This window comes from Vulpes lagopus, chromosome 8 (assembly GCF_018345385.1).
Source record: "Vulpes lagopus strain Blue_001 chromosome 8, ASM1834538v1, whole genome shotgun sequence".
NCBI lineage: Eukaryota > Metazoa > Chordata > Mammalia > Carnivora > Canidae > Vulpes > Vulpes lagopus.
In genome coordinates this window covers 41,817,487-41,841,662 of record NC_054831.1, presented here as the reverse complement: position 1 = coordinate 41,841,662, position 24,176 = coordinate 41,817,487, and the positions used below count along the sequence as shown (strand labels likewise).

At 35.9% G+C, this 24,176-nt stretch overlaps 1 protein-coding gene across 1 annotated transcript in view; it reads right to left on the bottom strand.

Moving 5' to 3' along the window:
- Positions 1-348: 348 nt before the first annotated feature.
- USPL1 (ubiquitin specific peptidase like 1) overlaps positions 349-24,176 on the bottom strand; it is a 33,668-nt gene continuing 9,840 nt past the window's right edge. Inside the window, exons 4-9 of the mRNA XM_041766707.1 lie at positions 22,038-22,683; positions 17,748-17,861; positions 13,403-13,532; positions 10,253-10,378; positions 4,869-5,026; positions 349-2,410 (exon numbers count right to left, since the gene is read on the bottom strand). Coding sequence (XP_041622641.1) covers positions 531-2,410; positions 4,869-5,026; positions 10,253-10,378; positions 13,403-13,532; positions 17,748-17,861; positions 22,038-22,683 — 3,054 coding nt within the window. The 3' untranslated portion in view covers positions 349-530. The remainder of the gene's footprint in view (positions 2,411-4,868; positions 5,027-10,252; positions 10,379-13,402; positions 13,533-17,747; positions 17,862-22,037; positions 22,684-24,176) is intronic.

Below are 24,176 nucleotides of genomic sequence, written 5' to 3'. Positions count from 1 at the left end.
ATGTAACATTACTTAAAAATTCTAGTAACAAGGTTTCCTGCCATCTTTTACAGGTAGAGAAGGAAAGTTGTATGGGGGGTAAGTTTACATTCCAAAGTACTCAACTGGTACAAGAAAACAGGTTTAGGGTCTTATATGATCACAGAATCATTACCAGTCACACATTCTGTATGCCATATACAAGGACTTAAGTTTGTACAACTAGTGTTTTTCCTGAACCAGTGTAACCAAAATTAAAATGTAGAAATTTTATGTACCAGATTGTCAGAAACTAGATACTACTTTTCATTTGTAACATTCTGAAATCCTCATTCTACCACAAGACAAAAATTAGGCAAACAAGGAAAACAAATTCTCGATCATTTTAATTTATAAAACAGATGACATGCTTTGTGAGTAGAACCAAAGGTAAAATCTTCAGTAGCTTATATTTTGTTCATGACAAGGCCAGTGTGTAAACACTACTTAATAACATAGTAAGTTTTCCCAAGAGCAATAATAAATATTAAACTAAAAGAGGTAACATGCACTCAACAACTCTCAAACAGATATTCATCAAAATGAGGTAAGTCTGTGTCATTTGCTAAAGAATTTAATGCTGAAGTGGAAAAAAACTCATCAAAAATATCAGTCTTCATGGAACTTTCCAAGTTCAATGCCCTAATGCAGACATTAGTTGTCAGTGAGTCTGGCTGAACTTCACACTGATTTTTCTTGGTGGGGCTACAGTAATTATGGTCCTGTCTCAGATGTGTGTTTTGGGGAATATTGTTTAAGTCAGTAGACACTGGTGCTGGGATGTTGTCATCTCCCATTTCTAAGTATCTAAAGTCTGCCTCCCCATTTTCTGAGTGTTCTGTTGAGACAACAGTTGCAGGAGACAATAATTCTGCTAAAATTTCTTCATGACTTTGACTACTGTATGGAAATCTGGTGCACCCGGATTTATTGTCAGCAGTATCAATTTGATACTGTAGTTCTTTTAACAAGTCTTCTATTGATTCACAATTGTTTTGAGACCCACAATGGGACACATGTTCTAATTTTTCACTTGGAAGTGTTCCTTTTTTGGGGGAAGACATAAGAGCAGCTAATTTCTTCTTTTTTGCCTTAAGTTTTTTAAGAAGTTTTAGACGAAGTTTATGAATCTGACCCTCAACAGAGTCTTCATGGTTTGCTGAAGAAATACCATTTTCTTTTATATAAGAATCGTGACTGCGGTGAGCTCCATATGAGGCATTTTCACATTTCTTCAAAACATCTGAATCAGCATTAACATTAGCAGCACATACATGAGAAGTCATGCTACCAGATGATGGACGGCTTAATAGAGGGTTACTAACTGCAGGAGGTTTACTTGCACACCTATGAACTTTCCTAGAAGCCCGGTTAGCCTTTTGGTTTATGCCTTTTGTTTTAAAGCCACCAAAATTACTTGCCCCCTTAACTGAAGGCTGCAAATCAGTTACAGTGTTTCTATTATGAGCTGAAACACAAGGTGGCATAAAAGAAGCACCCTTGCTTAATAAGCCTTTAACCCAACTTCCTACAAATGGTTTCTTCTGAGTTTCTTTCAGAGTTGGATTCTGTACTGACTTCATTATCATGCTTTGAGAAAATGTTGCAGTTTCATTTTTCATCAAATTAGATACCTGAGTTGTAACAGGTTGTTCTGGTTTTAATTTCTCAGTTTTGGGTGAAAGAAATTGCTTTAATGGAGTGTCCTCTAGGGCAACCGTACCCTCAACTTCTATTGGCTTTATTCCATGTATAGGAGGATCAGTAGCATGAGTACTATTCACAGGTTTAGTAATTACGTCTTTTGTATTCATCTGTGCCAACTGCATGTTTGCATCTACAATTTGAGATGGAAAGCTTAAATCCATGACTTGGTCTTGAGTAAGCTTTTCAACACATGGAGCTGATAATAAAGAAGCCACTTGTGACTCTTGTGATTGCGAAGTATTTGTTTTGCAGACTCCTGCACTTTCTGCAACATGTTCATTTAGGAAATGTTCAGAGTTAATCTGTATTTCTTCAAGCGTCAAAGACAAAATATCATTGCCAACCAAATCTTCTGGACCTGAAAATAAATGATGTCCACAAGCTACAGCTTCACCCTGCGAGAGACTGCTAGGAGCAATTGCCACATCAGTGGGGAGAGTTCTTGAGGACGGCCCAGCAGGAGCAGTATCACCCACAGAACACAATGTTGGAGAGGCTGGTTTCTCATCACTGAAAGCAGGCTCATCATTACTCTTTTTAAGTGGAAGGTAGGCAGATGCTTTATCTGTCATTTGGGATGTTTTTCTTTCCCAAATAACAATATGTATCTCTGAACCAAGAACTTCAAATTTCTCACGTCTTTCAGAACGTAGGCCTTTTAGGTCATCACATTCAAGCCAACTTCCTAGGGGATGAGGAAAGTTCAGTAAATAAGGTTAGACATTCAAAACTCACCAGCTTAGGTTCACTTTCTTCTGGCCACTTTAACAGCTATATCCCTGAATATCCAGCAAAGGAGAACATTAGAGAACATGGTCTTATCCTTACGTCACCATTTTTCTCTGCCAAAGGCTAAAGTCTTATTTGGCTAATAAAAGTTACGGACTGGGACACCTGGGTGGCTCAACGGTTGAATGTCTGCCTTTGGCTCAGGGAGGGATCGAGTCCCACATCTGGCTCCCCGCATGGAGCCTGCTTCTCCCTCTGCCTGTGTCTCTGCCTCTCTCATGAATAAATAAGGTCTTTAAAAAAAAAAAATCACAGTATTATCACCCAATTTACCCGACAATATCAGAAAACTGATTAAGTTTTTCCTTTTACACGAATTTTCAAGATAAATGAAGCCTGTAACCTCAAGTACCAATATTTGCTTCAATTGTTAATTTAGTTCAATTCTTCTTTTCCTTTTTTTGGTTAGGAAAAAAACTAGAGGTTTTTAGGTGTTTGCTTATATTATTTAAGAGATTCTATTTTCTCATTTGTCAAGTGAAAATGAAGTGATGGATGACAAGAGAAGAGGGGACCCTCCTTTACACACAAAAATCCCTCCAAGAATGGTTATTCACTAAATTTTATGGATATATCACAGGAACCTATTTTTAATTCTATACCCATTAAAGCTTTGAGACTTTTGTTTGTTTTCATCAGTGGTTGTCTACCACACATGCACATTAGAATTACTTGATTCACATTCAGGCTTAATCCCCAGAGATTGATCCAATGACACATAGGAGAGTCAGGACATTTTTAAAACGTAATCATGATTTTTACATGTTGTCACGGATGGAAACCATATAACCATCTAACCTACCTGAAGAGGATCTCAGATTCCCTAGAATGCAGCAAAAAACTAAAATAAGTTGTTTTTTTAGTTTTGTTTACATTATTGAGAATTATTTCCCCCCTAATTCTGAAGTAGGGTAAAACTTTAGGTGACAGTATTTCTAAAGTGAGTTTTACTTTGCAAAGTGCCTTTATAACCCATTATTGTGTCATTCACCCAAAACATCCCTAAGAGGAAGACACAAAATATGAAAAGTGTCTAAACAATAGAAAAGAGAAAAAAATATCAAAAAATATCAGAGACCCCTTACCAACAGCCTGATATAACACTTTATGGGGCTAGTGATCTTGTTTAAGACAAAATGAACACTTTGAGAAAAATAAACTCAATATTAAACCATATTAGATAAGTGGAAAGAAAAACTTAGCTGTACTTATGAGCTGTACTTTTAATTTTCTATTGAAAAATTTATTTAAAGGCTTTATCGTGACTATAGCAAATTATGGATTTCAGATATTCTTTTTTTTTTTTTTTTTTTTTTTATTTATGATAGTCATACAGAGAGAAAGAGAGAGAGAGGCAGAGACACAGGCAGAGGGAGAAGCAGGCTCCATGCACCGGGAGCCTGATGTGGGATTCGATCCCGGGTCTCCAGGATCGCGCCCTGGGCCAAAGGCAGGCGCCAAACCGCTGCGCCACCCAGGGATCCCTCAGATATTCTATTTTAGTGAGAGAAGACTACATAGTTTGTAATGTCTAACAGTCTTATATATAGATGTTTACTTCACTTTAAAATTTTTTTTTCTTTTTAAGTAGGCTCCATGCCCAATGTGGCACTGAGATCAAAAGTCACATGTTCTACCATAGTGAGCCAGCCAAGCACCCAATAGATGTTGATTTTTACTTATATTACTAACAACTGCAAACTAAGCAAAATTTGTTTTTGTTCTTTCTCAATTAAAAACCTTCAGTATGATGTACTTTCTTTCTAAAAGAAGTACATGGTTACATATCTAAACAAATCAAAATTGCCACCATTCACTTTTCTATACTGAACATATATAACCCATGGAGTGAAAGCAAAAAAATAAAAGCAAACATACTAAGTGGAAAAAAGTAAACTGTAAACCAACACTAGTCTGTGATCTTCTCCTCTGTCTAGAAAAGAAATATGCATATGCATGTGTATACCCATACATCTACAAAGCAAAGATAGGAGTGTTTCTAAACCAGTGACAGAGGAGACAAGGAGGGCAGAAGAAAAGGCAAGGGCAAGTGTCAAGGCAAAGTTTGCCTTAAAAAAAAATCTGGAGTTTAGATTTCATGTATTATACAAGAAAGGAGGTTTTTTGTTTTTTTTTTTTAAGATTTTATTTATTTATTCATGAGACAGACAGAGAGAGAGAGAGAGAGAGAGAGAGAGAGAGGCAGAGACATAGGCAGAGGGAGAAGCAGGCTCCCTGCGGGGAACCTGATGTGGGACTTGATCTCAGGACCCCAGGATCATGACCTGAGCCAAAGGCAGACACTCAACCACCGAGCCACCTAGGTGCCCCAAGAAAAAGGTTTAAACACTTACCATCAGGATCTAAAATCCACGTTATAAAATGATTATTTGCTTGGTACTGAATTACAGAAGTTATTTGATAAAGACAGCCTTCAAAATGAAATGAATAGTGCTGCAAGTCATTACGTGGCAAGCCTTCCACAAAGTGCAACATGAATACAGGAGATACTCTGTGGGAGAGAAAGGCAAATGAAGTCAAACAAATGTAATGTCCTGTGCCTGTTATACAAAAGATGATCTGAAGCAAGGAAGTCACACATAATACTCCCAAGGCTAACTCCACTAATTTTTCTTGAGAACCTCCAGATGTGTGCCTTAATTAGAAATGGAGAACTCACTCTACAAAGTATGTAACAGTAAACCCTTCTCAGAATGGTATCAGTGACAGTTGGAAGCCATCATGCAATAAGGTTCTAACACAGACCATTAAACAAAAATTGCTCTGTAAGCTGCAATGCTGCTTTGGCTTAAAGAAGATCTCTGTAACGTAACTACTCTATAAAATCGCAGGGAAAAATCCAGACCTTTTTAGACTTTTCTTGGACATCTAGTGCCCAAATGAATTACTTTCATTAGATAGATAATAGGTAATATGTGAAGCAAAGTAACAAACCTAAGACATTAAACATTTAAAAAACCTCAACATGCTAATAATTTGGCCTATTTCACTGTTATCTCAGGAAGCAGACAGGTCCATCAAAGTACAACTTTTACTTAGGAATTTTGATTTGTACCTATATAGAGAAGAAAATACAACATACTAGTTGATTTACTAGAAACTTTAAGACATCCATCATTTCAAAAATACACTTTATGATTACAGTAACATGACAAACCAGAACATATAACCCAAAGATGTCCCTCAAATAACCAAAAAAAAAAAAAAACAAACAAACAAACAAAAAACAAAGCTTTCAGGATTTAAGAAAGATATCGAAAATATCTCTTTTCCTAATATTTAAACAACTATCAAACTTACTTAGCTTATCAAAGTTTATTCAGCTGAAATGAACTTCAATATCCAAAATGCAGATTATTCAGTGACAAGGAATGAGTAAGTTATCTCTTGTCAATCATCCTGTTAGAGGAATAATCAAGTCTTCAAAATTTAAGTACCTATAAATAAAAAGTCCTGTAAAACTGTCTATAATGCTAACCCATTTTTTTTATCATACCTATTTAACTGATCTAAGATACCACCAATTATAACATTACCACTAGCGAAGAAAACTGCCAACTAAACTCTATCATGCCATCAATTCTTAGATGTACTCCCATTTCAAATATGTTAACATGTAAAGAGTGTGCCTTTGAATCAACGACCCACAGTGAAACTAGAGATATAGGTTCTCACAGCTGGACATGCAGGCTTAGGCACTTGCCTGACTCTATAAGTACTAATACTTAGTTCTCTTGGTCTCATATGGTACCTTTTCAAGATATCTTCTGAGGCCAGTTACTAAAACATTCTCTTGTTGATTCCTAGACTATACAAACTCATAAATTTCCTGCCTTCTTTGTGTGAGTTAAACATGGAAAGTGTTAAATAGGCAACATTTCTTTCTTAATGGCATATTTTTAAAAAATGCAACTTCTAAACGATGGCATCTTGGATTCAATAAAATAAAGCATATGCCCCCTCCTCCTTCTCTAGTTCATTTTTTTTCTGGGTCCCCTAGACTCTGTCTAGCGTCCCTTAAAAGTCACAGGTTCCTCCTACCCATAATTCCAGCTGATCTCATTTCCAGCCACTCAGCTGAGAGTAGAACTTACTCCTACCTTAGCAATAGATATTGTTCTCAGGCTGCTGCTTACCCATAATGCCTGTCATGTCAAAGATGATGCTCAGAGCTGAGAGGATCAAGTTAGGTACTGACTCAACCATAAAAAAATTGGATGGGACAGGTTAACAGAACTGAAAGAGAGTCACAAGAGATTTCAAGCTAAGATCCATTTGTATTCACCTCCCTAACTTGAGATTAAACTCCTCTTATAAGGATCTACTCTCAGGAAAAGAGAAAACAGAAAATAGAGAAAGCAGCACACAGAACTGTGCTAACTGCCCTGCTACCCACAGACAGCAGGAAAACACCAAGTCCCTGTCCCACAAAGAGCAGCCACAGTCTCGTGTGAATAGCCAAGAGGACTAGTGTTTTATTTTTATCCTAACTAATGCAATGTAGTAATTCATATTTTAGAAAATGCAATTTTAACGATGTGAATATATGTATTTCTGAACCATAAAAATATAGGCTTTAGGTAAAAAAAAAATCTGCAAATGTAATTTTGAAATCTCCTTAAATTTTAGATCTAATTACATCACTGAATGATTCATATTTCAGACTGACAGAAAAATGAAAAATATGAGTAAAATCAGACATAATTAATTAGAATTGTTTCATATTAATTGTAAACAAAATACTTCAGAAGTATTCAACTCTTCAACAAAGGTTTACAACTGTATTCTTTAGAAGTAAGTTCAAGGATCTCAGAAATAATACAGCATTTTTTTTGCCACACAATAAAGACAATAAAGACTTAAATTAAGAAACATAATTTTAATTATTTTATGTATAAGTACTCCATCCAAACTTTCATGACACTTTAATACGGTCTATAAACACAGAAAAAAACATCTAATTTCTCTTCCTACCCTTTACAGTCGTTAAAAAAATAAATAAAAATCACTGTTAAAAACGAAGTTTACATAAATAAGCTTTTCAAATGACAATCCAGCATAGTGTATAACCAGACTCCTAGAGGTGGTCATGGCAGTAGTGAGGTTCATTTTAAGAGTTTGTGAAGTAAAATTAAATCAGGTTCTAAGTTGGTGCTCCACAACACCATACTCTGAATATAATTCCTAAATAATTTACTTAAAGTAGAAGACGTGAACTTGTTAGATCTCATTCACCTGATTTATCAATGGACTCTTTCTAATGGGAACATATTAGAAGTGCAGATTACCTGAGACAAAGTGTTCAGGGAACTTATAATACTATTAATTTTTAGAATGCTATAAGGTTAAATTATGCATAATATCATGATGGACCTAATTACTTTTAAGTTATCCTTAAAAACGATATTAAATTTGTTTCTAAATTCTATTAGATATCAACAAATCAAGAATATGAATTTCAAAGTAAAAAGACTACAGAGGACTTTATAAAGACCTTGTCATTTAATATTTAAATGAATTTTACATACTAGCTCAATTACTTCTGAATATAGTAAAAGTCCAAACTATAAATTCTGCTTATAAATTAGAACTCTAAACACATTTCACATCGAAACACTTACACCTAACAGATACATTGCCAGATCAGAGCATGAATCTTTAATGTTAAATAGAGCAACATATCTGTATAATGAAAAATTTTATGTTGCAATGCGAACAATTAACAGATCAAACAAAATAGTAGTATAATTTTATCTTCAATGCTGGGGCTTGAGAAAGAGCAGATATAGCCGTTAGATGAAATCACATACACCAGGAAGCTCCAAACCACCCAACGGTCCAGTATAGGATGGCAGATACCCACATCTTGTTGCCCTTTTACTACCTTTTCATCAAGGACAAGGCTTAAACAAAAAAAAGCCTCCTGTAACACTTCAATCTAAAAGTTTGAAACCCCAGACAGCCACGAAAGACTATGGACCTCAGGTTAAAGATTCTCCTTTTCTTTTCCACTCAAATGCTATCAAATGATAGTGAATGACCAAAAAAAGGAGGGTAATAAACCAAAAGAAGGAAAAGGAGACATAAGCAAACAAGAAAACAAGTATTCTGAACGCAAAAAGCAAGCAGGAAAGCGGTCACTTAGCAGACTGAAGTGATGACATGAGTGTTATGGAGTGGGCACAATGATGAAAAGAGCATATGTATACCCCACATCCCTTGAAAGACTCAATACTGATAGGTGACAAATGAAGAATGTGGGGTTAAGGCCCGGATACAAAAACTGGGATTGTGACAGAATGAGTGCGTAAAGAGCACTCCCAGGCACTAGGCCCGGAGAAGAATCAGTATAACCTTGAACACTGAAGCAGCAGCATAAAAAGTGGCAGAAGAACGGTTTCTAGAAAAAAAGAGGTGGGTGGGTGGGTGGGGAAGAGGATTCAAAAACTGTGAAACACAATTGTTTGGAAAATTTATTGATGGGTGTGTGAAGAATTTGGAAAAAATTCACAATGGATACATAATGCAAATGAAAACACAAAGAAATTAGTAATTCCAGGAAAAATTAAAAGTTACAAAAGAAATGAAACATAACCATGTATACTGCTTGGATAGAGATGGAATATATATGTATATTTATAATAATAAACAGTACTGATTTAACAAAAAATGTAATCCTATAGGAAGGAGGACAGGGAGAGGATACAGAGATGGGGCCCAGGTGTTGGGTGTAAGGCCCCAGTCCTCCACTACTATAAAAGAAGACTGTATAAAGGTGGAAGAAGACTGTATAAAGGTGGAATGAGCACACTGTTCTGAATTGCCCAAGTAAATACTACCTTAAAGGTGTCAAGTGCATGCTTAAAGGAGAGGAGGTAGGAGACGCACTGCTCTTTTTTTTTCTTGAGTCTGGGCACTGTTAGATAAGAATTTATCCGTTGTATGAAAACAAATTTTTAGTACAGACTGAAGGATTTCCTGTCACATCCTCTAAGAGCATCAGAAAAGGTAAGAAAAGGTTAATGTGCCTGGTTTTTCAGGACACCAAATTATACCTCCAAACATTTCTTTACTGCAGAGTCAGAGGTAAGGTGACTAAACATGAAGGTTACAAAGGATGTCTAAGTGTGGTGAGTATATTAACAAAGAGAGACAAACTGCCTATAATGGAACTGACCTCTGAGTTTAAAATATGGGGCTTCTGGTGGTAGTTTTGGAGCAAGTAATTCCAACCAGTGGTCCCACCGAGGACAAAAAGAAAAGTTGGCAAAATATAATAAAAACACATTCACTCAAAGGCAGCAGAAAGCTTATAAGAAGATGAAGAATTAGCTTGGGTTCCGGGAGAAGATAGGAATTCAGACAGATGAGCCTGTGGTTCATCTTTGAGTCATCTTAGTTCTTGAAATCAGATTAAGGGAATCACAGAATTCTAGTGACTCCAGGCACTTGGCAGAGGAGAGAAAAACTGGAAGATTAATATCCTTAAAGGGAGAAAAAAGGTAAAGGAAAGAAAGGCACCAGTAGAGCAGGGTCAGACAATCACCCCAAGACAGGTCTTCATTGGTATTTTGTCTGGGACAGTTTGCTTAGTGGCCAGAATAACTATGTTATTTAACTCAAACTTCTGAAAAGTAGGTTAGTCATTACTTTCAATTCTACACACTAAATCCACCTTCATTTTTGTTCTAAAAAGAGTAAGGCAATTTTAACTCACTTTTCCAATATCATTTTTCTTATCTGTGACTTATTGCTGCAATTGTTACATGGACCAAAATGGGCAGCATTAAGTGGGTGCCACTCAGGGATGACATTTGTAAAAGTGACCAGATTCTTCATATATCTGCCAAAAAAATGAGACATAACTTAAATTCATTTCAATTCATTTACATTAATTTAAATCAATGCCTAAATCTTGGTTTATAATATAATAAATATAATAAATTCATATGCCAATGTTCCTTCCAAACCATAGTAAAGCTCTCTGTGAAGACTTCACAATAATTATCTCTATTTTTTCAGCTGTAAAATAAAGAAAATGTTCAAAGCAGGGTTTCTCAAGAGCAATACCAATGACATTTTACACTGGGTAATTCTTTGCTGTGAGGCACTGGTCCTGTGCAGAGGATGTTTAGCATCATCCCTGGCCTCTACCTAGTAGATGCCATTAACCGCCTCCAATTGTGGCGGTTAATGGCATTAGCTCCAAACACTACCAAATGTCTCCTGAGATACAAAATAGTCCCTAGTTGAGAGCCACTGTTTCCAAAATTATTAAGAGCTCATTCCTTCCTTTTAAGATTCACAATCTGGCTATCCATATTGACAACCAAAAAAGCATTTACAAATATATAATCAGGAATACATACAACTTAATTTTCTTAATCTTTAAAAAATTAGAATACCAGTGTTAAAGTGTTTCACTGGTTACAGAAGTTTTAAAATTGCACTTTAGCCTAAATACTTGACAGCAACAGGCACCTAGAAAGATGGTATTTAAAGATGTACACTACATCTCAACTGGATTCCCTTTAATAAAAATACCTTTAAAAGAGCAATTAATTACCAAAGAGACACTAGCTTTTTTTCTATATAATAACAAACACTGATCAATCATAAGTGACATAAGCACAGACTGCTACAAATATACCAGTTCTCAGGGAAGCTAACATTTTAAAAGCAAAGGGGCATAATGTTATCACTAAAATGGAATGACTTATTTATACCAAATTCTTGGTTCTCAGAGATGATGACTGAGTAAAGGCTCCTATTTTTTGATCTATAAACAGCAATTTGTCTCAGCAAATAAATGTTAATTGCACCACATGACAGCGAACATTTTTGAGCACTTACTACATGCAAAGCAGGGTACTGTGCTGTGCTAAGCACTCATCTCCCAAACAACCCTAGGTGGCAGGTACTATTCTCTCCATTTTACAGACAAGCAAAGTGAAATATAGAGCGTATATCATTTGATGACAAATGACAGACCTGAGATTTGAATATAGGGAGTCTGACTCCAAACACGTTTTTAACTGCCTCCAAAATATACTTTGTAAATAAAGTAAAATCTTAAACTGGGCCTAAAAACAGCAGCATAAAACCATGAGTTTGCTGGATATTCTCCCATCAGATTTAGTGGAAACAGATTTAAACTATGATATACTAAGATGTATTTAATGAAATGCCACTTCATTTTAGCTTTTCCTCTTTAACTGTTTTTAGAACAGAAGAATTAACAAACAAACAGCAGCAAACCCAATTGGCCAGTAGTTTCCTTCCCTTGAGCCCTCAGTTTTTTTCATACACCTCCAAAATGCACTTAACATTTTGCATCCAAAAGATCAAAAATAATTACTAAGTCACTGACGTTCAATTACGTGTTTATCTGTTATCTCACTAACTTTGGCCAGGATACAGATTATTTTTCTGTTGAGTTCCTGGCACACAAAATATACTCAATGAAAAGCTGTCAAACAACTCAGATGTGGATTCTGAAAAAGCTGTAATTAAGCTGCTTTTAATCATCAAATTTGTTTATATTATTTAAAATCCAGGTGGTGATTAAGGAATATACCACAGTCAGCAGGAAAGTCTGAGGCCAGGAAACCTAAGCCTGAATTTTCTCACTTAGTAGTGTGTCACTCTGGGCCTTAGGTATATATTTAACCCCTTTTCAAGGTTCACATTTGTCTTTCCACACTCATCAGATGAGGAAAAGATCAGTGATCTGATATGAATCAGTGACACAAGACCAGGAAAGACTCGTTCTTATACTCATAAAAAATTATTTAAGTCCTAGGTATGAGTGAAATGCTTATTCTTACTCTCTTGTAGTCATTTTGAGCTAAGTGGTAAAAAGTTTTCTGGTTCTGTTACCTGCATACCAAAAATAATCTCAATTTAGATAATATCTAAGCAATAGTTTCCACTTACATTTTTATTTAATAATTTTAAGAGGCTCTAAATTTTCTAATTTGCTAGTAGGTAAGAAAAGAGGAAAGGACTGAAAGAATTATCTCTATTATAGTAATTTGAAAAATGACCAACAGAATCAGTTTGGTAATCTTTTTAACTGCCAGCCAGCAACTTTCTCTGTGCAATGAAAACTTTCTCTGACTCCTCTTCCAAAACATACTCTCCTCTTATTATATGGTCAGTGTATGGAAACAAAAGAAATCCACTGCCACTTTCTTCTCACACAGTTCTTCCCAAGTCCCAATCTCAGAGCATTAATGACTGTGTGTCAATCATGATCCCTCTAATCCTCATCTAAAGGCATGAGAGAAGGAGAAAGTAGGCTGAGACAGCTCACATGCAAGAGGATTCTGCCGGTGGCTGGTCTCATGGAGGACTAGGGGAGCCAAAGTAACCTCTCAGGACTATTGCCAGATTCTGGAAGCCTAAAATCAGTTTCTACCATGATAAAAATGTAACCAAACAAAAACCCTAGTTGCTAACAGAGAAATAAACAAAACCTATCATTTCAAATAATTCTAAGAAGTATTCTAACTCAGCAGAGAATCTAGAGGGGGAGCTGTGAGAGGAATGTACTACTCTTCCCATTTGTCCTCCCTTCCACTGCAAAACTTAAGAAAAAAACTCTTACTAATTAGTAATCTAGGCAAACCATGGTTTTTTATTCTTCCAGTTTAAAGAAGCAAGTAAACTGTAGTTTCTGGGGATCAAATTTTTCCTTTTAATCTTTATGGTGAGGAGACTTCAAGATATGGAAGGAATTTTACGGAGCGCAGAAGGAATCACGGTGAGAGAAGTACTATGAATGGAAGCAAGTTTTATTCAAATTTTATTACTCGGAACCATTTTTAATAAAATATGTCCATTTAAAAAAGAGAGAAAGACTAACCTATTTTGATACTTGTGTCCACATTGTGAACAATCAAAATTCCATGAGAAAGAATACATGAAGAGCTTTTCAATGAGGGGTTCCATTTTTAAGAGCAGGGGAAGTGCAAACACGGGACTTTCCATATCACCTTTAAAAAGAAAGGGAAAATTATTGCTCATAATTAACTCAAAGAAGTAAAACAAAATTAACTTATCTTTTCTCACTATATTCACAGTACAAATATATGCGAAAATATATGACAGAGTAAGTTATACACAGTTGGGCAAGGGGGAGTTTTTAAGAAAAAAAGGTTTTTTTAAGAGAGAGCACAGGCACATGGAGAAGGGCAGAGGGAGAGGGAGAGAGAATCTCAAGTAGACTCCCACTGAGCATGGAGCCTGACGCAGGACTCAATCTCATGACCCTGAGGATGATGTGAGCTGAAATCAAGAATCATACACTTAACTGACTGAGCCACTCAAGACAGAAAGACCTAAAAAAATCTCCTCAGATCTACTTTAAAGTTTTTCTCCGGAAAAAAAAAAAAAAAAAAAAAAAAAAATCCTCAGAGCTTGAACAGCCCTAGAGTATAAGACAAAATTGTAATATAGGATTATAAAAACAAAACAAAACTATACAAACAGTTCATCACAAATACTAAAAACAATATATCTATCCAGTTTAACACTGCAGAATAGTGTCAGAGTAGACAAAACCATTAAAAAAACATTTCTAGGGACGCCTGGGTAGCTCAGCAGTTGAGCGTCTTTCAGCTCAGGGCGTGATCCTGGAGTTCCAGGATCGAATCCCACGTCGGGTTCCCTGCATGGAGCCTGCTTCTCCCTCTGCCTGTGTCTCTGCCCCCCTCTCTCTCTCTGTCTCTCATGAATAAATAAAAAAAAAATCTTAAAAAAAAAAAAGCCATTTCTAGTCCAACTCTCTTGTTCTGCATGTGGAGAGAACATGATACACAGGGTTAAAGGGCCTGCCTCAAATCTCCCCACTGCTCATCTACCACTCTTCCTAAAATCTTTTAGGCTCATCTTTTAATAATTGAAATTAGGGGCATCTGGGTGGTTCAGCTGATTGAGCATCAGCTCTTGATTTTGACTGTTGTGATCTCAGGCTATGAGACAGAGCCTCATGTAGGGCACTCTGAGTCTGCTTGAGAGTCTCTTCCTCTGCCCCTCTCCCTGCTCTCTAATAAATAACTTTCTCTCTCTCTCTAAAAAAAATAAATAAATAAAGTTCAATGACTTTAAGACTAGAGAAGATCTGAATTCTGGTGTCATTAAAAAAAAAAAAAAAAACTGAACTGTGAATCAATCCAGTCTTCCAGTTTTGAGATCAACAGACATTTTATTTTTTATTTTTTTAAAGATTTTATTTTTATTTATTCATGACAGACACGAGGGTGGGGGGGTTGCAGAGACACAGGCAGAAGGAGAAGCAGGCTCCATGCAGGGAGCCTGACGTGGGACTCGATCTTGGGTCTCCAGGATCACGCCCTGGGCCAAAGGCAGGTGCTCAACTGCTGAGCCACCCAGGGATCCCTCAACAGGCATTTTAAATATGATTTACATTCTACTCTTGTTTTCCAATTTATTTCTCACCTTCCTGTCCCCAGGGGAGCTTAGCTGCCACTCTACTGATTCAACCCTAGAAAGAATCAGAGTCCTTCCCTCCGCTGCCTCCCCTGGGACACTATCACTTCCATGGTCCAGCTCTCCCCCTAGCCTGGAGTGACAGTAGCCTGGAACACGGCCAGGAGTCACCTTGGCAGGACTCAACAACAGAGCAGGAGGTGTTACTGCCTAAGCATGCTCTATAAATACCAATAGTTATTTTAACAATCACCTTTGTAGCGACTCTTCCACCACTACTTTTGTACAAAAATGAAAATCAAAATATTTTTTATATATAGAAATAAATACAAATCAGTCTCCTAAACAGGAACACACACAGCAACAGCACACGCAAACTGTTAAAACAGCACTTAATATAGCAGGAGTTTGTAATAGTTACTAGCATTTAAATCTTACTCTAAATATGAATTGAAAAGTAAATAATCTACTTCATAATGACAACATAGGATCTTCAGGTCTAAAAATACATGTAATTCTCAGTGAATCAAAATATGAAAAAAAATAAAAGAGCTCAGAATACACTGTTAATAAGTTATATGCCTACAGATTTTAAGGAATTTATCTAGCTCCTAAATGGATCCTAATTATTTTTCCTTTGTTTACAAATTTTATGGGTATTAAGCATAAAGCATCCACTAGAGAAAATACCAATTAATTTCAATTTTTATAACCTCCTGCTGCAATTAGTTACGTGGTTTCTTTGCCTATAGTATCTTCATCCCAATGCCTACCCAACTACTAGTTTGCATATTTCCCTAAAATACCATCATTTGCCATGATACAAATCTTTCAGTGACTCTCTGCTGTCTAGTCAAGTTTTCCCTTCTGGTAATTGCTCACTAACGTTTTCTGGCCAATTTTCTATCAATTTTCTTTTTTTAAAGCAATGCACAGAATTCTTTACAAGATAGCCAGGATATTATCTCTTTGTTCTATCTTTATTTTTTTTTTTAATTTTTTATTTATTTATGATAGTCACAGAGAGAGAGAGAGAGAGGCAGAGACACAGGCGGAGGGAGAAGCAGGCTCCATGCACCGGGAGCCTGATGTGGGATTCGATCCCGGGTCTCCAGGATCGCGCCCTGGGCCAAAGGCAGGCGCCAAACCGCTGCGCCACCCAGGGATCCCTCTTTGTTCTATCTTTACCCAAAGGTTTCAAACTTCAACGTGATCATATCTACCACTATTTTATATAACTTATTTAAGAAACGCTTCTCCACTAAGTGGTATAATATTCACCCATATTTTTTCCCTAAGTTCTATAATTCTGCTTTTCCATGTTTATGTCTTTAAATAGGCTGAAGTTTCTTCTGATTACAGTGTCAAGTAGGGATCTAATTTCCCCCTTCTCAGGAACCAACTGTCCCATCACCATTTGCTAGACAGCTTTTCCTTTCCCCACTTACCTGCATCACCACCTCTGTCACATGATATGAGGTAATAAGCAAAAGGAGAGGGTTTACATCTGTACTCTATTCTGTTCTACGGTCTGTATATCCCTACACTGGCATACATATCTCAAAAACTAAATTACTCTTTAAAATTACATAAATAAGCACAAATCACAACAGTATATTTTTCCTTTAAAAAAATTAGACATTAGAAAGAAAAAACTAAATTGAAGAGAGCAGTTGCCTTTGTGGGGAGGTAAGGAAGAACAAAGGGGGCTTCACATGTATTTGTAATATTTTATTTCTTAACTACAGGAAGGGGGAACAGAAAAGATGGTTTATAATGTACTTTTTAAAAACAATAATCAAAATGATACAATGACAGATCTTAAAAATTTAACCAACACTCAGAATCAGTAGACTCTATTCCTCTGTTTAGAACTTGAAAGTACATGTTAACATTCAGAATGAGAACACATACAATATCGGTTTTTAAAATGTACTCCAAAGCAAAGATTACATTTCACTAGTAAGATCTTCTGCTCTAACATAGCACCTATTAACTACTGAATGAGTAGTATGAACACAAACAAGAGAGGAATTCTATTGTATTAGAAGAGCTGTATGCTTGCCCAATCGCTATGATTGGAAAAAATAATAATTTAAAAATTCCTTCTCTGTTACATAGAAAACCAGGCCCAAAGCCGCAGTGGAGCAAGATGCAACCATGTCCCAAATAAAATTATAAGGGCTAAGAAGAGTGCTGATTCAGACCTGGGGAGAAATCACTGTTTAATTTAAATGGGAACTGGAGTAGGGACCCTGAATAAAACATATCAGGTCACTCCAGGAGGGAAAGGATACCTGCAAAAGGCACCACGGGAGCCCTGGTCTATACTCTGGTAATCTTAGGGAAAAGGCTCATTTTAAATGAATATACACCCAACAAATCAGTGGTTAGGGGTAAGAACAGAGGCTGAAGGAGCCTGAAGAAAACTTTTTTGGTAACAGAACTGTTCTCTATATTCTCTATTATTATTATTCATTTGAGAGAGAGAGACCTAGAGAGCACTAGCAGAGGAAGAGGGAGAAGCAGAAACCCTGCTGAGCAGGGAGCCTGACATGGGGCTTGATCCCAGGACCTGGAGATCATGATTTATACTGAAGGCAGACGCATAACCAGCTGAGCCACCCAAGAAACCACACAGATGCTCTCTCCCAGTAATCTAATTACCCAAAGTAATAAAACAGTATTATATTTTCTTATAACGTAAGTACTTCTTTATGGTAGATGAGTAATACAGTTAAATTTTACAAATTACTTACCTAAGGTGCATCTAAGCTGAGGCTGAAGCCTAATGAAAATTTCATCTCTGACTTCATTTAGACAGGCTTCTATCTTTGCAAATATTTCTGAAGTAAGTTTTTCACAATCTCCATCTAAAAATGAAGTACATATTATTAACTTATCAATCTATATCTTTCCACAGAAAATTAAAACATTACCAAGAATGTAAGTTCATCACAGTCAATAAATTTTGCAGAGACAAAATGGAAAACACAAAATTTCCTTAATTCTCATTCCTCTCTGCGCTATACCATATATTGCCTTAATATTCCCTCAGCCCAGTATCAAAAATATAATTAAAATTAATTCAAATAATTCCAAATGCATGAGCCAGAATCAGGGCTTGAGTAAATCTCAGTGAAAGCCTTTCTCATCCAAATAGCCACAGGCCTAGTAAAAGAGCTACATATTCAGATATTCTACCTATCCCTGAAATAAATGAAGCTATGTCTTTACATGTGACTATTACTCATTTTAGAGACAACATCTACCCATTTATTTCTTTGTATAACTTTTATTACCTCACATGAATTTGCGTCATTAAAAACTTTGTGGGTTAGTTATTACACTCCCAACTAAACCACAGTTTTTATTAACCCTTATCCTACTACTAGACATTTAGGTTGTTTCTTTTCTCACTATTATAAATATTACCATGATAAACATTTTCTAGGCACATATTTATCCATGTTTTTGTTCATTTCTTTAGGATTAAAGTCCTCAAAACATAATTAATTGTGCAAGAAAACCAGCCCCCATATAAATCTGACTCCAATTATTCTTTTTTTTTAAAAAAGATGTTATTATTTATTCATGAGAGAGACAGAGACAGAGAGGCAGAGACACAGGCAGAGGGAGAAGCAGGCTCCATGCAGGGAGCCCAATGTGGGACTCCTTCCCAGGTCTTCAGGACCACACCCTGGGCTGAAGGTGGTGCTAAACAGCTGAGCCACCCAGGCTGCCCTAACTCTAATTATTCTTAAGCTACAAAAGATTTCACCAAAATCTATTACAAATAATTCATATAGCCTGATCATACTCTGTTGATCTGTTTTACTATGAAACTATCTGTATTCTCCTATAACAAGAAGTAAGCATTAACCAGAATTATTTGACCATGTCAAAAAAGGAGAAAACTGTAAGCTTCAATCCAAAGACAACTTAAACAAATGCAATTACAACCAAGTTACAAAACTACAATTACTCTGCAAAAAATTAATATAACTGAACATACAACATGGTGAAATAAAGAAAATTAAGAGCATACTCACTAAGGTAGAGAACTGCTGAATCATTTCATTGTACACCCAAGACTAATACAACACTGTATGTTAATTATGGTTCAATAAAAAAAGAAACAAAAAATAAAGTGGCTATGCTTTATAAAAAATATAATTAAAATTAATTCAAAAAAAATAAATAAATAAAATTAATTCAATATTCAAGTCAAAATTTGAACAAGAAATATGCTCTTCTGTAATCATCGACTGAACTGTTACCTAATTCAGTATTGAGGTTCCTGTAATTATAGAGAACAAAAATACACAGAAGAAAAGGCAAAAGCAAAAATTCTTGCGAAAAACTGAATTTTAAAACTTGCAAAAAATTTAATCTCAAACTCAAACAGAGCATTTCTTATCCAACAAAATTATAACTTTAAAAAGGTCTATATTCAAAGGTGATCTGAGTGCTCTGGGATGTTTTCTTCCACATATGAAAATGGAATTATATGTTGATACAACCCTTCTGGAAAGCCATTCAGAAAGACTTTTTATATTTAAATTTTATTATCTCTTCTAGGATATAACCAGCAATGGATCCAAAGGATATGAATTATTTGTCAGTCTTTATTTATAATTGGAAAAATAATAAGTACCCAGAATGGTCAATAATGGGAAAACAACATATAGGATTTATATATAAATGCACAACCCAAATCATGTTGAATAAAGGTAAGGATTCTTGCCCTACTAGATAGCAAGACCTAAAAAGCCACAATTAAAATAGTGTGGCATCAGTGCAGGGACAGAAAAATGGTCAACAATGGGGAACCAATGTACAAGATTTACATAAAACACTGCACAACCAAAGACAAATTGAATAAAGGTGAGGATTCTTCTACTATCAGACAGCAAGACATCAGTAACCCTGGTAATTAAAATAGTGTGGTATTGACACTAGGATAGATAAAGTAACCAAGAAAACAAATGTTTAGAGTTAATGAACAGCTACACACATATATGGAAGGCTATGTAACAAATGTGGCTTGGCAGATCAGTTGAGGAAAAAAGTGGAGATGGAAAGACTGGCTAGGCAATGGGGGGGGAGGGGAAGGGATCATTATCATACACAAAAATTAACTTTAGGTGAATTAAAATTCAAGGTCAGCAACAAAACTTTATGACTTTCCAGTGCAAATAGAGCTGAATGACTTTCTAATTTTGGAAAAGACTCCTTTTAAATGTCAGAAGTATTACTAGCTACAAAAGATTAACAATTTCTGTACATCAAAAGATATCTTTATAAAAATAAAAATGTAAGATACAAATTGGGAAGATTTAGCAAAACATATCTGACACAAAGATAGCAACAAAGACATAGCAGCTCAAGTACATGACAATAAAACAAGTCAGGATAAGACACAAACAGGCATTGCACAAGAGAGGAAACATTATCAATTCTACACTTGAAAAGCTATCCAACCTCTTTAAAATTTAAGAAAGGCAGAGAGTTGGGGTGGGGGTAAAGAGGTGAGGGAACTAAAGAGTACACCTGTGATGAGTACCAGGTGATGTATGAACTGCTGAAGCACTGCACTGTATACACTTGAAACTAATATAACATTATGTTAACTGGAATTAAAATAAACATGTAAATAAAATAAAATAAAATTTGGGAAAGGCAAATCAAGACCACAAACCATTCTGCATCATTCAAATAGCAAAATTCTCCAAGTGTGAAAATAACCAAGGGAGAATATATGGATCAGGAAGATCTCTTACACATTGCTAATGGGAGTATTGATTGGTACAACCAGTTTGGACAACAATTTGCCATTATCTTGTAAATCTGAACTTAAAGCCAATGATTTAAGATTTTATTTATTAATCTAAGAGAGAGCACACATGCACACACTAACATAAGCTGGGGGGAGAAGGAGAGAGAGAAAATCTAAAGCATATTATGCTTGAGACCTCTGTCCAGGTCCATGGGGCTCAATTCCACAACCCTGAGACCAAAACCTGAGTTGAAATCAAGTCAGACGCTTAACTGAATGAGCCACCCAGATGCCCCAGAGCCTATGCTTTGATTCTATTACTGTGGTATACCCAAGAGACACTCTACTTGAGCCCAAGAATAGTTCTGGAAGCACTATTTATAATGGCAAACAACTCAATGACAGGTGAATGAATAAATATACTAATTTATTACAAAATGGTTATCTAGAGCAATGAAAAATAAGGAACTACCAATTCAAGCAGTTTCATAAATAAGTATTTATAAAAAGGAAAAAAGGGGGCGCCTAAGTGGCTCAGTTGGTTAAGCATCTGCCTTCAGCTCAGGTCATGAGCATCAAGGCCTGCATCGGCTTGCTGAGCAGGGAGACTCCTTCTTCCTTCTCCCTCTGTTGTCCCTGTTTGTACACTCTCTCTGTCAAATAAATAAATAAATAAATCTTAAAAGAAAAAAAAAAAAAAAGGTCCCAGGGACACCTATGTGGCTCAGTGGTTGAGCCTTTGGCTCAGGTCATGACTCCGGGGTCCTGGGATGGAGTCCCGCTGCCTTCTCCCTCTGCCTTTGTCTCTACCTCTCTCCCTTGTGTCTCTCGTGAATAAATACATACAATCTCAAAAAAAGAAAAAGGTCCCAGAAAACATACTGTACAACATTCTTATAAAATTAAAAACAAAGTAAAGCAGGCAATATGTTGTTTAACAACACATATGGTAAAACAAAATATTTCAAAAAAGAAGAAATGATATAACACATTTCTGGTTAATAATTATCTTTGGAGGGGAGATGAGAATGGGATGGAGAAGACCACACAGGTAGATTAAGTTACTGGAAATATTTTAATTCTTTTGGGTTGGGAGGTGGATTCATGGGAATCCTATTGAAAAAAATTATATATATCCTTTATTGTGAATAGAGATTCTTGGAGAGTTGTGGAATAGGGAGCGATTTGTAGCTGTATGTTCTCCAATCGTTATGAGACAAAACTGAACTTTAACTTCTTTAAATATAAAAGATAAATTATTATTACTAACCTTTAATTCCATCCAATTGATTGGTGTGCAGAAGCTTATTAGCTTGATTATACTTCGTAAACAACTGCCAGAACACAGAGTCCTCATTAGGGCACAGGTCAGTCGCAGTGTTTTTTAACCCTTCCAAGTGTACCAAGGCTGACAGAATACAATCTAACCAACAGAGAGCATTAGCATTTTTCCATTGGACACATAAAGACTGGCAAAGTGATGTACATTTGCTCTCCAATGGCATTTCCAGTTCAGACATGCATCCTTCATTTTGAGGAGAAATCCCTCCAGTTCCAGAAACATCAACTGTAGAAGGATATTCTTCAGCAGCCAAATCAATAGTATCAGCCTCCAAAATCTCAGTCTGTTCCAAGGGATCAGCTGTCCTAACTGGATTCTGTGGACCACTGTGTGGTAAATCAGGTAAGTGAGACGAGGTTTTATCATATGCTTCTCCATTATCTTTGCTGTTCAAAACTTGTTCACCATCAGTAACAATACGATTTTTAGTCTTTTTGGCATTTGCTAAAAGAGATGCATCTTTATACTTGGTTTCCAAGAACTTTCTTTTTTGAGGCTTATTTGGAGTGTGACAATCTTCCAAATCAGGAGAAATTAAGTTATTAAGTGATTTAGAGCCCAAAGGATAGATGCACTAGAAAAATAAAATAAAATGATAAAAACTATAAATTCAAATAAGCTTACGTTTTATATTAGTATCTATGTCATAAAAAATAGAAAATTTTAGCATCAATACAATTTTACCAACCTAAAATTAAATGAACTAGGGAATAAACAAAATTTAATCAAAATTTTGGCTCCCTAAAGCAAAATTTGCCCTAGTTAATTTGAACAATCAAGGGTTTAATCTGATCTACACTAAAGTAGCTAACAAAGAAAACATACGTACCTCTGCTTTAGTAAAAAACCTAACGTTGAGTGAACTTACAAATCTCAACAATTTAAGGAAACATTCTGTGATAGGTGCTATTCTTTTTGGGACAGGTACACTGCATAACATTAAAAACTGGAAAAATATTTTCATTTTTTGGGGGAAAATATTTCAAATAAAGAAATGTGCATTTGTAATTTCCATGTTTCTTAATTTAAAAATTAAATATTAATCTGAGAGCACACCTACATAACAATTTTTATATCCTTACTGGACTTAGAGGCAAACTGGCTGAATTTTAACAACTTCCTCAAATCTCATTATCAACACGATTTCAGCCAAATATCAAAAGTGTAGACAAATCACCAAAATAACCAATTTTCCCCAAATTGGAAACTAGGAAAATATTTTAAAAGACAAATTCAAGAAATCTACATACTATGTGTCTTCATTTAAAATACTGCCTTCTTCTATACAAGCATGGCAATGGCAACTGCTACCCTGGTGGCCTCTAATGAACTAGAGAACTACCCCTCCTGCTATCCATGTCTTGGTAGAGTTAACCCCCAACTGCATCACTTGGGGCTTAGCCATGTGACCAGCTTTGATGTGATGTTAGCAAGCATGATGCACATGGAAGCCTGATAAGCATGGACTCACTGGGCTAGTCCTTTTGGAGCCTTCCTTCGGGAACACTCCTTAAAGAAACCTCATCCATCATACGGTGAGGAACCCAATTAGCCTCATGGAGAGACTGTCATGGAAAATAACTGGGATCCTGGCTGACTGGTAGGGCTGTGTTCCAAGTTGGTAGCTATGTGGACATTTTAGGTTTCCCAGCCAACAACAGGTGAAGTGTTAAGAACTACCTGGGCAACCCACAGAATAATGAAGAATAGTAAGTCAAGCCATTAAGTTTTTTTAGTTCGTATGTTTTGAGCAACAGATACTGAAATGTGCTAAATCCTTTCTTAAAGTAAAGCTTCTTCTATACAAGTGAACACTATATTCATAATATTGTACTTAGGAAATTCTTTAGTTTACAGGATAAGTTCTGGATTCTTCTCACTGTTACCAACTAGTAGTACACTCACCATCAACTAACAACTTGACCCTCAACTTTATACCTTGAGATTATTTCCTAAATCCTACCATGTCAGAAAACAGAGAACATTTTAAAACAGCAATAATTTTGTACTCATAGTCACAGACAGGTATATATCAAAAAAAAAAAAAAAAAAAAAAAAAAACAAAAC